The sequence below is a fragment of the Peromyscus eremicus genome, chromosome 7, assembly GCF_949786415.1.
Source record: "Peromyscus eremicus chromosome 7, PerEre_H2_v1, whole genome shotgun sequence".
Classification (NCBI taxonomy): Eukaryota; Metazoa; Chordata; class Mammalia; order Rodentia; family Cricetidae; genus Peromyscus; species Peromyscus eremicus.
Window position 1 is genome coordinate 101,128,467 of NC_081422.1, and position 12,961 is coordinate 101,141,427.

At 52.8% G+C, this 12,961-nt stretch overlaps 3 protein-coding genes across 11 annotated transcripts in view; 1 reads left to right on the top strand and 2 right to left on the bottom strand.

The window, feature by feature from the left end:
- The window catches only part of Dcaf1 (DDB1 and CUL4 associated factor 1), a 91,661-nt gene that overhangs the window by 70,533 nt on the left and 8,167 nt on the right, over positions 1 to 12,961 (top strand). For 6 of the 9 annotated variants that reach the window (XR_009380327.1, XM_059268546.1, XM_059268550.1 and 3 more), the window contains one exon: positions 493 to 1,484. The exons of 1 other annotated variant lie outside the window; for it this stretch is intronic. Coding sequence is in view for 6 of the 8 variants with exons in the window: in XM_059268546.1 (XP_059124529.1) it covers positions 493 to 551 (59 nt within the window). In the remaining 2 variants the exon portion in view is untranslated. Of the gene's footprint in view, positions 1 to 492; positions 1,485 to 12,961 lie in introns of those variants that run through there. 2 more of the 9 variants (XR_009380328.1, XM_059268547.1) reach the window with 1 other exon arrangement.
- Positions 4,492 to 7,522, bottom strand: Rbm15b (RNA binding motif protein 15B). The gene has a single exon (XM_059268555.1). The coding sequence runs from the start codon at positions 7,488 to 7,490 to the stop codon at positions 4,812 to 4,814; it is 2,679 nt and encodes an 892-aa protein (XP_059124538.1). The 5' UTR covers positions 7,491 to 7,522; the 3' UTR covers positions 4,492 to 4,811.
- Positions 9,434 to 12,924, bottom strand: Manf (mesencephalic astrocyte derived neurotrophic factor). The gene is made up of 4 exons (XM_059268557.1): positions 12,781 to 12,924; positions 12,017 to 12,144; positions 11,057 to 11,198; positions 9,434 to 9,876 (listed from the first exon to the last, which is right to left on the bottom strand). Exons 1-4 carry the CDS (start codon positions 12,863 to 12,865, stop codon positions 9,692 to 9,694), a joined length of 540 nt encoding a protein of 179 aa, XP_059124540.1. The 5' UTR covers positions 12,866 to 12,924; the 3' UTR covers positions 9,434 to 9,691.

Sequence of the window (12,961 nt, forward strand, 5' to 3'; positions counted from 1 at the left end):
CCTGTCCCCTTCTCCCAGTCCCCTGGTTATGTTTTAAAGACAGGCCTTTATTCTGTGACCCCAGCTGGCCTAGAACTCACTATAGCCCATGAGCCTCCTTTTCTTAGTGCTTCTTTAGGGTCAGGCTTATGATCCTGCCATAAGGACACAATAGGCCTAGGGTTAGGACCTCTGTGTTCCTCAGCCCTGCCCCTTTGCAGCCCAGTGCCCCAGGTGAAGGCTTGAGGACACTTGATCCCTCTGGGGCATCCCAGGCAGGAAGCAGGGCCTCCAGGTTCAGGTCTTTTGAAAGGCAAGAGAATCAGAGGTCCCAGGGGTGTCCATTGTTGCCAGCAACAGGCATATTCTCTGGAGCCAAGCTCCAAGGAGTTAATTGGTATGTTTTCTACTTTCTGGAAAGTGGTAATTAACCCTGCTCAGGCATAAGTGTGTTGAATGCAGGGTTCCTACAATCCTAGCACATAATTCTCTCTTCCTTCTCTTACCTTTCAGCAGACAGCTCGGACAACTCTGATTTGGAAGATGACATCATCTTATCTCTGAATGAGTGATGTGCCAGTCCCCACTTGGAAGAGAATCTTGGCAGGCGAGAGAAACTGAGTGAATGAATTCAGAAAACCTGCCTTTTGCTGTCTCCCAGGGCTGTCTGTTAAGGAACTGTATGCCCTGCATTCAGAGGACTGTGATTTAGAGTCTCCCTGGAATCTGAGGGCCCTTCTAAAAAACAATAACCACACACACACACACACACACACACACACACACACACACAAAGACTACAGGGACTAGGCCCCAGTTTGTGTCCCCTCTTCCTAGGACGGACATAGCTTTCCTCATGGGAAAAACAAACATGTCTCTGGGTATTTCACAATATATTTTCTTTGTATAATGTTCTTTACTTAAAGAACAAGAAATAGTTTTTTATAAAACTTTAAAAAGAAAAAAAAAAGCAACAGGCATTTATAACCGAGGGTCTGAACTTCTACCCACCAGTCTATCCCTGCACTTCATTTTCTTTGGAAGAAAATGACGTCTACAGAACAATATAGAGGCATTTTTACATACGTATTTAAATGAAGAGAAAAATCGTGGTTTCTTAAATTGATAAGGATTAAGAATATTTTATTATAAATATAATATATGATTTTTTAACCTGTTTTGTTGCCTCATACGCTGTCAAGTTAATTTGTTTTCCTTTGTGCCAGAGTGGGAATGGAAGGCATGGCCTGCTCCTGGGAAGATGCCTAACTCCCTCCCTTGGTGGCCAGGCAGCAGTTGTGTGGACTTTGGTTTTGTGGAGTTGAGAACTTTAGGGGTATAAATTCACTCCCTCTCTTTCTCTTTGTGATTCAGTTTTTCAGAAGTCTTTTTTTTCCTTCCCTTTCTTCCCAATGTGGAAATTACAAATCAAAGGTCTTTTTCTTTAATGTAAAGTGTATTTATTTAAAAAAAAATACAAAATAAACTACAAGTCTGTCTTTGTTTATGGCCTTTTCTTGTTTTCTTTTACTGAAGTGGGGTGTCACTCTCCAGCTCCTCACAGTTCTGGCCAGGCCAGAGTTCTCCCAGAGCAAGCCCCCAGGGCAGACAGCCGTTTAGACACTTGAGCCTGGCCTGAAGTTGCCGGAGGCCTTGTGAGGATGGCATGGGGCACAGAGGGGGCGTGGAGGAGTAGGGCTGCATCTGTTACCATGTGTGGGACCTTTAAGGAGCATTCTGGTCTTTTTCAGTCTTAGAAGTTGAGGGGTACTTGAGGCTTGGTCAGGTTGGATATGGAGAAAAATTTCATGGGTCTAAAACTAACAAAGTATCAGGGGCTCATGTTTTGTTCATCCCATCACTTCCCTTCCCACAATAAATATTAAAACATTAATTTCTCTCTCTGATTTTGCCCTAATGGTAGCTTCGGTTTCTGTTACATAGGCATTAATTACACAGCCACAGAGACACCTCTCCCTTTACTGAGAAGGGTGCACCGGGTATAAAGTAAACAACACACGATGGCGAACTCTCCAGGGGTAGGTAGAGCCTGCTCCACTCAGGAACACAACCTGTCATGCTGAAATGACCTGTACCACAGAGGTACATCCTGCTCCTTTAAAAGCCGAGGCCTCAGCTCCTCATTTGCTTCATGCCTTGGCATTAAATGGTTAGCTGACACCAGCTAGTAGAAGTCTGATGGCTGGTACTGAATGCCACTGAAGAGAGCAGGAAAACTCTGCACTGTCACTAATGCAGCTCACCTGCCAGGGGCTCCTGGGAGCACCCACAGGCCTCCCAAGGTGGAGATGGGCACATTTAATAGGAAAGCACAATTCTGGTTGACTTGACAACACTCCCTTAGGAATGTGCTTCATGAGACCAAAAGAAAACATCTACCTTTCTTGTTCTACTAGGGTTCAAAACCTGAGTCACTTAGGAAAACACAGGAGATGAGAACACTACCAACTAGGGGTTTTGTTTGCTCGTGTTTTTTGCTTTCATGAAACATCTCAGGCACTGGGTACCTGTTGTTAGCTTTCTCACTGGAGACAATGTCACAATCGAACAAGGCCTTGGCCACCTGACCCACCTTCCTTAGTGCTGACAGGTGCTGAGAGGCCACAGAACCTGTTACTCTTAAGGACTAAAAGTGGTTAAGATGGTTAAGTGGTCCAAGGTGGAAGGTTACAGCGGGGTGGCGGTTCTTCACCAAGAAACAGTAGTTACCAATAGAGCCAAGGGGCACCCCTTTCCGAACGGGTTGATGAAGCTGGGGCTGGGGTGCCTTAGTCCATTCTGCCTGAAAGGGAACACTTGGTGATGAAACCTGCTTTGTTAAGGAAGATGGGGAGCCAGATGTGCTACAACAGCTGTTCTGTGACGCTGTTCAAGTTCTACAAGAACTGCAACAGGCCTTCAGGATGAGGCCTGCTCTGGTTTCTGTGGTATAACAAAGAATCCTGAAGTAGTTTGGGACACCAGGCCGACTGGCTTGTTCCAATCCGAAGGCAGTGGCCACAGCTCAAGTAGACATAGGCAGATACATTAACACTAACGCTTTAGAGCAGTGGTTCTCAACCTTCCTACGGTGAGACCTCTTAATACAGTTCCTCATGTGATAATCCCCAACCATAAAATTATTTTCTTTGCTACTTCATAACTGTAATTTTGCTACTGTTATGAATCGTAATGTAAATATTTTCTGGCAATAGTTTGTCAGAGGGGTCGCGACCCACAGGTTGAGAACCACAGCTTTGGAGACATGCTTCGTTTCTCATGAACACCAGCCAAGGCCTGGTGAGTGGAAAGCCCCTGTTTTGCCCAATCTCCTGAATTTCTGTCTGTAGACCGGCATGATTGCCACACAACCTTCAAAGTCCATCTCCTCGTCTAGGCGTCACAGGGGCTGCCTGAGGGCGTGGCCCAGAACCTCTGTCCAGGGTTCCCATTCTAAATGGTTTGGACTACTCAAGCTGTCACACTATGAGCCTGGCTGTCATCTGTGGTGACAACTGTTGCTTGATCTAGCTTCCTACTTGAGGCAGCAAAGACAGAGCCCAAAACTCCTTAGGCTACTTTCTCCTCCCAGCGTGAGGATGCCTCAAATCTGTTTCCCTCTTAACACAGCTGATGTGGCTCTGGGTTCTAGCCTGTTATTTAGCAACTGTGACTTCTTTCCCACAAAAAAAAAAAAAAAAAAAAAAAAAAATCTATTTCCTTACCTCATTTCTGTGTATCAAGAGCACAGAACACTATGTCTGTCACTCATCAAGGACATCTTCCTGGCCCTGTATCCCCTTGCAGTACTGTAGTTGGGGTTTGTTGTTTGCCATAAAGCTCTAGGTTTGACTGTGGCACAGGCTCACTCTACTGACATAGCCCTGAAAGACCAATAAAGCCCCAAATCACAAGCACACTGAAGAGTTAACCAAGTTAGGCTGCTTCTCACCCTGAATGCCAACATTTTGCCTCCAGGACCCCTGGGAGTCAGGCAGCTGGCTCTGACACTGGAGACGCTAAACTACATCAAGACTAAAGGCTGATCCAGAGGGGGAGCCTGGACAGGCCATGCACAAGGCCCCTCAGCATCAATATTGCACTGTTCCTCCCCCCAAATGCACGTCTACAGAACTGAAAGCTACCCTCTGTCCAACAGGCTTTACAACTGGTGCTGTCCAGTGGCCACAGCTCAAACTGAAGCACACACTTTTTCCCCGTGAAGGACAAGGGAAAAAACAACAACAGAAAACTACCTGCAGCCGTTGGCACAGATCTGAGGCCCAAGCCCTTCCTCTAACGGGCTCAGCTCAGGGTGGTGGAACGGCCCACAGCACACAAGCCTGCTGGCCACTGGCTAAGACTGACAAGTGTGCTCAGAGTCCTGACAGATGAAGAGCCGCACCCCAAATGCAGCACAACTTTCGGAAGCAGTGGTCCCAAGAACATGACACAGGGCATGCACCCGAGGGAAGCCGTCCATTCTTTAAGAGAACCTGGTTAAACTGGGACTGTGGTCGGATGAAAAATTCATCCCGACAAAGGCTTTACTGACAACTTTCCATACAGTTAGTCAAAAAAAATAAAAATAAAAAAATACAGAATACAGCAGACAGTATCTCATACACAGGAAACATACTAGGAGATTCTTCTTGTAAAAAACAAAAAGCCCCAGACCCGAGAACTGAGTTTTAGCAGTGGACAGGACGCCACCAAATGAACCAGAACAAACCAGCAAGAATCCAAACCAAGGGAGTAAGGTAGGTCGAGGAGGGAGCAGATTTGTAAAAGAACTGCTTCTGTGACACACGCAGCTGGAGGGAACAGGTGGGCTAGGCAGTGTCTCGGACAATAACGATCACCATGTGTTCGTCCTCTAGCTTGCCCAATGTCCTCAGTGCTGACTGGAGGTACTGCTGTGAGAAGTCGCAGGGCGGGAAGGCATAGAGCATGCCCGTGCTGTCTCTGCCCTTAGACCCACCCACCGGCAGGCTGATCACCCCCGCGGCCTGCTTCTGTTTCAAGTAGGAGACCAGGTTCCTGAGAAGCCGCCTCTGTAGGCCTGGCTCCACCGTGGGCACCCCCTCAGTGCCAGGCCCACTGGGGGTTGACTGGATGGCCAGGAGCACTGCATAGCCATTGGGGCTCCCCTGCTTGATGCGGCGGGTGACCTCGTCCAGCTTGGGCTGGTCCAGTCGAAGGCGCTGGGCAATCTTTAGCTGGGTCAGCTTGCTGCCAGAAGTGTGGTCTTTGAGGAGACCACTGATAACTCCCTGGTCCCCCTCTAGGATGTGCATAGATGTTGGAAAGCAGCTGTTTTTCAAAACTAGAAGCCCATTCCAACCCAGCTGCAGTGTCTGAGCATACTCTGAAAGAGTCTTTAGCTTTTTGGTCTCGTGTTTTGGCTCTTCAAGAGTCTTGGGCTCTGCCTCAGTGGTCCGATGATTGCGTTCACTCTCTCTGGTCTTCTTCCCATGGGAAGAGTCTGGAGCCTCGTGGTGGTGGTGATGGTGGCCCCTCTCCTCTGCATGTCTGCTGTTGCTGAGCGAGTTGCTGCCTGACTCCTTGGCCCCTTCACTGGAGTGGTTCTCCTTCCGGCTACGCTCAGGGGTGCGGTCCGAGCCTCGCTCAGACTGCTGGCCCCCACCCTTGGTCCTGCTCCGTTCCTCATAAGGGGAGTGAGCTGTCCTTCCACGGTCACTGGAAAGGCTCCTCCGCTTGCGTCTCTCTTCCCAGGGCTTGGCTATAGTCCGGTCCCCATCTCCTCCCCAGCGTTCACCGCTCCGGCTGCGCACCGAGCGGCTATACCCCTCCAGGCTGTTTCTGCGGTCCGAACTTTTACTGAGGCTGCTGGTCCAGTCCCCTTCCAAAAAGGTCCGGTCTCGGTCCGAATACAGAAGGTGTGGAGGGGTCCTATCCCGCACCCTGAGGTCAGGGTCCAGGTTTCGATGCCGGGTATACCCATCAGTGAGCAGCTCATAGTGCACAGGGAGAGGTGAGGGCTGGTACTGCTGGGGATAGCGAGTCTCTTCTGCTTTGGCAAAATCCACCCTGAGCCTGCGATCTGGACCACCCAAGGGAAAGCCCCTCATTTTAGCACAGGCGGCTTGGGCTGCGTCCAGGCTCTCGTACTGGATGTAGGCAAAGTTGTCTCCTTTGACGTGATCGATGGTCCGGATGCTCCCAAAGCGATCAAATTCCCGGGCCAGGGCCGCCAGCGAGGTGTTAGGTCCCAGACCACCCACCCAGAGGCGGGTGGTGGGGTTAGCCTTGCCGTAGCCTATCTTTATAGGGTTTCTGCCAATCACCCGGCCGGACATAGCCACTTTGGCCCTGTGTGCCATGTCCAGGTTCTGGAACTTGAGGAAGGCATAGGCACCACCCTGGCCGCGGGCAGGCCTCTTGATGACCACCTCCTCAATGATGCCGTACTTCTCGAAGGCCCGTCGAAGCTCCACCTCAGACACACTGTGGTCCAGGTTCCCGATGAAGAGGTTTCGAGTGGCTCTCTGGTCGTCCTCTGGCATCAGGTCTTCCTCGCACACGGCCGGGTAGCTGTAGGGGCGCCCGCGGTCGTCGTACAGCCCGTAGTAGTCCAAGGCCCGCTCCCGGGACAGTCCCACGGCCGCCGCGGCCGCCGCATCCAGGGCAAAGGCTGCCGCGGCGTGCCGGGCGCGGGGCTCCCGCAGGGGCGGGGCGGCCACCGGGGACAGCGAGCGCTGCTTGTACTGGTAGCCCCCGTGCAGCGGCAGGTAGCCCAGCGGATCGGCGGCCGCGGGGGGCCCGGGGGGCGGCGTGGAGGCAGCGGCGCTGCTGCTGCTACTGCGCCGGCTGCTCCCGCCGCCGCCGCCGCCGCCGCCGCCGCGCAGGTAGACCGGCTCTACCTTGAGCGGGCGGTCGTAGAGCAGCAGCTGCCGGGCCAGCGCGTGTTGCCGGGCCTCGCGCGCGTCCTGGGGGTGCCGGAAGTTCACATAGGCCACGCGGCCCAGCTCCGGTGTGTGCGACAGGCGCAGGCTGATCTCACCGAAACGCTTGAACTGGTGGAAGAGCCGGTCCTCCAGGTGCTCGGCCGGCAGCGCGGGGCTCAGGCTGCTGATGAGGAGCGTCTTGTATTCCGGAGCCGCCGTGGAGCCGGGACCCGCAGGTTCCGCCCCGGGGGGCGGCGGGGGCGGCGGGAGCGGAGAGGCGCGGGGCGACGCGCCGCCGGTACCGGAGTCCCCGGAGGCCTTGCCGGTGCGTCCTCCGCCTCCGGGCGCGCCCGAGGAGCGCCCGCTGCTCGCTCGGTGATTCGCATCCCCGGCAGCGCGACCGTCGCGGTGCCCGCCGCCGCCGCTGCCGCGGGGCTTGTCACGAGCCCGCGCTGGAACGGGGTGCTTGGTGCCGCCGGAGGCCTTGTGCGCTGCTCGCCGCCCGCCCGCCTCTGCCTCCCGTTCGCGCTCCCGCGGCCGCTTGGCGGACGATGACGAGCCACGCCCGCTCGGGCTGGAGTCTCGCTCGTTCTGCCGCTTCATGGCGCCGGCGCGGCGGGCGGGCGGGCGGCCCGCGGGCCCCTCACAGCGGCAGCGGCGGCGGCCCAGGAGGCAGCGCCCCCGGCGCCGCCATCTTGGACAAAAGGACTCGGCGCGGCGGCGGCGGCGGGGCGGGGCGGGAGCGGCGGCCGGGAGCTGCGTTATCAAGGTGCGCCGGCCGTGCCACGTGACCGGGGTGGGCGGGACGAGAGTTTCGCTCGGCGCCTATGCCTGGGCCCCGCGGACCTGTACCACGTGACATCTCGGCCAGCGGAGGAGCTGGCCCGAGTAGGAGCTCTGGCGCCCCCGCGCGGCTGGCGGGGCTTAAGCGCGGGCTAGTGCGTTGTGCGCGGATTCCCTCAGGAGCAAGGTGGGCCCCCGCTGGACTTAGGCTTTGTGCTCTAGGGCTAGCTACACCGGATCTGCCTGCTTTTTCCGGGCTCGGGGCTGTGCCCATTGCAACAGGAATGCCCACTTGACCGGCGGTATCCTGCCGCTAGGTTGAAATCCTATTCCCCTCCATGGCGTTTTCTAACTGCGACCATGACAGAGGTGGCATCCTTGAAGGATCCCTACACCCTGTCCAGGACCCCCACTCCAGGCATCTTCTGTATTTAGATTCTTCAGGCGCTGTCCTGGCAAGACCCTGAAAACAAAGACTATAGATGCAGGTGAGACCTTCCCGGATCCAGGTACAGAAACTAGGAAGACTGCATTTGCAACCTATAGACAGGCATCTTGGTGTCCCTGGGTCCAACTTTCTGCTGTAGGTTTCTGGGCAGACAGGAGGCTGGAAAGATAGTCTGCAGAGCAAAGGGTAAAGAGCAGGTAATGCCAGAAGTTATCATTTCTTGCCATGCTGACATCTTGCTGGCTAGTGTTCTGTTTATATCCAGGAGGTGAAGTACAGGCAAGGGTACCCAGATGCCACTGCGGGTTTATGTTCTCCACAGATGGTTGCTGGATCCATTGAAGTATCAATAGGATGACGAAGAGTGCACCCAGCTCTTCCCTCCTCCCACAGGCAGCAGTTGGCAGGAGACAGGTGCAGAAGAGAACTTGGAATAAACAGCAGTGAGCTAGCTCCATGGCAGGATCTAAGGCCCCGTGGATGCAAACTGACAAACTGAACTTAGGAACCACACAAGTGAGCTAAGACCAGCTCGTTGGAATTTTTTTTTTTTTCCGAGACAAGTTTTCTCCAAGTAGATTTGGTGCCTGTCCTGGATCTCTGTAGACCAGGCTGGCCTCAAATTCACAGAGATCCGCCTGACTCTGCCTCCTGAGTGCTAGGATTAAAGGCGTGTGCCACCGCCGCCCGATGGAAAACACAACTTAGCAGTCATTCCTTTCACGTTTGGGGACAGCAGGAGTGAAGTGTCGCCGGTGAGGCACTGCTCAGTACCAGTGACAGAGCAACTGGAAACCACACTGCACACAGCTCCCAGGTCCTCCACTCCTACCAGTCCTCACACTGCTTCTGTGTAAACCGATTCCTGCCACACTTGCAAAAATGGAAGCATGCAAGGGGCCTTGTTCACACCAGAACTAGACTGGGACCCCAACGAAAGGATAACTAAGTACCAGGTGGAGTGAAGAAATGCCAATTCTGACCACCCGCACTCAGTGGAGAAGATTCTCTGCTTGTTCTGCATATGCTGAGCCAAAATGTAAATATACTTTAGACTTGAGTCCAGTGATAGCCCCACCTTCAGCTCCGCCCACTGGACTGTATTGGATGGGGTTTGAAGGCAGGGGATGTCAAGTCTAGCTCTTCACTGGGCTGAAGTACACAATACTCTGAAGCCCTGGACCCACACTCTGGCTGCTATATGCCCCTAAATCCTGTTACGGGAGTTTCTGGCACTGGCAGGCCAAGGGACTTTTGCAGCCTGGAAAGGTAAACCAGTAGATTACAGGACACAATCCTGTTTCAGTTCAACTCTCCAAAGACAGATTTTTTTTTTCCCTTTAATAAAAAAATCCCAGACAAACTTTGAAGTCCTAGAGTAAACCAGCAAAAGAAGGAAGGAAATCCCTCCCTCTTCGGGGAGGGGGCACCGCAGGGCCAGCATCATTAGGAAAGCTCCAGGCTTCACATGTCATTGTCAGGAGCCCACTTCAAAAATAAATTACAAAATGGTTGTTTGGGGAAGAGACAGGAGAACTGTTTTTCCCCTCGGGTGCAGCAGGGATCGGGCAGACTATAAATCAGTCCGTGCGCTGGCTGCCTTGGGGGCGTATTTAGGCATCAGTTCATTTATCTTCCGGATATAGTCAGACTTTTCTGCACAGCCTTTGCACATCTCCCCCCAGTCATCCAGGATCTTCTTCAGCTCTTTCACCCGGAGCTTCTTCAGGTCCACTGTGCTCAGGTCAATCTGCTTGTCTGCAGGGAGAGCAGGAGAGTGAATGGCTGGGTAGCAGATGCTGCGGCCCCCAGCTGTGCTGCTCGCCAAACCATTCCTTAGGAGGACCAGCCTACTTGCAGCAGGGGAGACATATGCATACTGCGCCAAGAGGGAACTGGCATTCTTCAGCAAGAGGGCCCTCAGGTTGTCAGTATCCACTACAGGACAACAGTGCAGAGAACCCACATGGCTCAGAGGAGAAACACAGCTCCAGTTCCCCATGTCAGCACAGAATGACAGTTCCAGGCTGGTGACAGAGCAGACATATCCCCTGTGTCCCCATCAAGGCACCAGAGTCAAAGCTTACTCCATAACCCATATGACCCAGACAGACCTGTATCAGAACCAACCAGGGTACCAAATTAGCACAAGCACACACCACAAACACAAGGTTCTTGGACAACACTGGCACGGTTTAAACTGTATGGGAGAGGCCTGGCTCTTCTCAATGAGATGGGTTCTGCCATGGTGATGCTGTGACTCCAATCACTCTTGGGCTAAAGGTTTTATGGCCATCAGAAATACAGCCATGACAAGTCTGTTAAAGTCTCATTACATCACTTCTCTGCTCAAAAGTTTCTCAATTGCTCCCAACTTCACTCAGACTAAAAGCCAAATTCCTCACCAAACCCCAAGGCCCCATCCAACTTGTCTACCTTATGTATTACACTTCTCTCTCTATTCTGTGTCTGCACCGTGCTATTAGCTGGCCTTTTGGCTAATCCTCCCTCTTTCTTTCTTTCTTTCTTTCTTTCTTTCTTTCTTTCCTTTCTTTCCTTTCTCTCTCTCTCTCTCTCTCTCTCTCTCTCTCTCTCTCTCTCTCTCTCTCTCTCTCTTTTTTGAGACAGGGTTTCTCTGTGTAGCTTTGTGCCTTCCCTGGAACTCACTCTGTAGACCAGGCTGGCCTGGAACTCACAGAGATCCGCCTGGCTCTGCCTCCTGAGTGCTGGCACCCGGCCTCCTCCCTCTTTCGAAGTAAGCTAACAACTCACCTTCTCCACTTCTGACCTCCACCTAGCTTTGATATGGAAGTCTCTGAACTGCAGCAGAACATCATCCATCATGCTATAAACCCTCACGATGACTTTTCTGGCTAGAAAGCAAGCCCAGAAGGGCATGTAGACGTCGCAGGAGGTACACAGTTCTGGTCACACTCACCGTATTTTAGCTCACAGATCTGGCTGTCTTTCTTCTTCAGCTTCTCACAGATCTTCTCCACAGGGATATGGTGGGCCAGGGGCTTTGACACCTCGTTGATGATCTTGGTGGCTGCATCATCTGTGGCCCCGATGTAGTAGCACTGTAGCAAAAAAAGAACAAAAGCCTTAAAGGAGAATTTACGTGCATGTCTAAGTCACGTGTGTGCAGGTGCTGAGGAGGCCAGAAGGCACTGGATTCCCCAGAGCTGGAGTTAGCAGTGTTGTGGGCGCTGGAAACTAAACTCAGGTCCTCTACAAGAGCAGTACATTTTCATAACCACCTCTCCAACTCCAGACAACAGCTGTTATTAGGTCACCTTGAAAACTTCTCTCTGCCAGGGCCTCATGTTTTAAGTACTTGCCCAGATCTAGCTGTTGTGATCTCTAGGCACTTGATATGTGCTCAGTCCCAGAGTTTCCAGATGAGTTTAACAACCATCAGAGTTCCAATGAGAGACTGCCAGAGAAATGAAAGCTACAGAGGCCAGTGCTTTACTAGGGCTAGTTGACTAGTTGACTTTACTAGGGCTAGTTGACTAGTTGACTTGGCCCTGGCCACGTTGGGGCACCTAGCTAACTACTTCTGATCCCAAACACACCAAACTCTTTCTGGCCTTTGCACACTCATACCCTGGACGCACTCATTCCACTGATGGGTCCCCTTCCTCTGACTACTTTCTCTAATAGCCCCCCAACCCCCAAACTCTCCTAGTCTATTTTCTTCACAGACACACCCTTCCCTGCTGTGCATCTGCCTGTCATTGTTCTCTTCTGGCATTACCAATACTCGGCTCATAGACGCTTAATAAATACAGGCTAAAAATACTTCAGTCTCGAATTAGTTTACAGACATGTCCCATCATGAAGTGGACAGTACACACGAGCCAGGGAGAGCCTGGATGGGTCACCAGCTACTCACCAACCGATTCTCTTTGCCTCTTGCTTCACGGCAGAACTTTATAAGTTCTTCTTCAATAGTGGCTGGTGAAAATGTAACATCTCTGTCTTTGAGGTCCTGGTAAAATCTTCCCAGATAAGAAATACAAACTGGAAAAGAAGAAAGACAAATGTTAAGCAATTACTAGTCTCTATTTCACCAGGAAGAAACTCTGTCAGCAGTTTTGGTGGAAGGGATGAGATGATCATTAAAACGTTTCCCATCATTGGTTTACTCAGGTACTCACAGGTGCACAGAACCCTTAGGTTGCTGGGGTCCTAATACCCAGTGCATGCCGGGAATGAACATTACCCCAGTGACCCACACACAAGCCTGTCTGCTCTTTTCAAGTTTAAGCCGCGAGTGGACACGTGTCCTTGAAAGGGAACTCACTGTGACCTCATAAGGGACAGACTGGAGGCTGAAGCAAACGACCAAAATGTTTCTTATTCCAAGTACAACACCAAACCCTTAAGTGAAGCTTGGCAACCCCAAGAGGCCGTTGCGGCCCACGGGGTCCCTTCCCGGAATCTTTAAACAGTGATGAAAAAGGACAAAAACTCCCGCGTTTGTGGGCTTCCGGCCAAGTTTTCAACGTGATTGAGCCGACGTTTTCCCCTAAACGAGTCAGTTTCTAGGCCCGGGTAATAATTCCGAGGCCCTTGCTCCAGCGGACCCCGCCAGGAGGAGCACCCGCCCCCTCGGTTCCGTTGGGTTCAGCGCCGCCTGGCCGCCCCCTCCCGTACCTTCGCAGTCGCCTGGCCGCAGCGCCCGGCTGTTAGGCAGCACGCTGAGGGCCAGCGCTACCGCCAGCCCGCGCGTAGCCCACATCTCCTCTGCTGCCGCCACCACCGCCACCACCGCCACCACCGCCGCCGCGCGAATGAACCGCACCCGGCGCGGTGCGCCGCCTAGGGGGCTGGGACA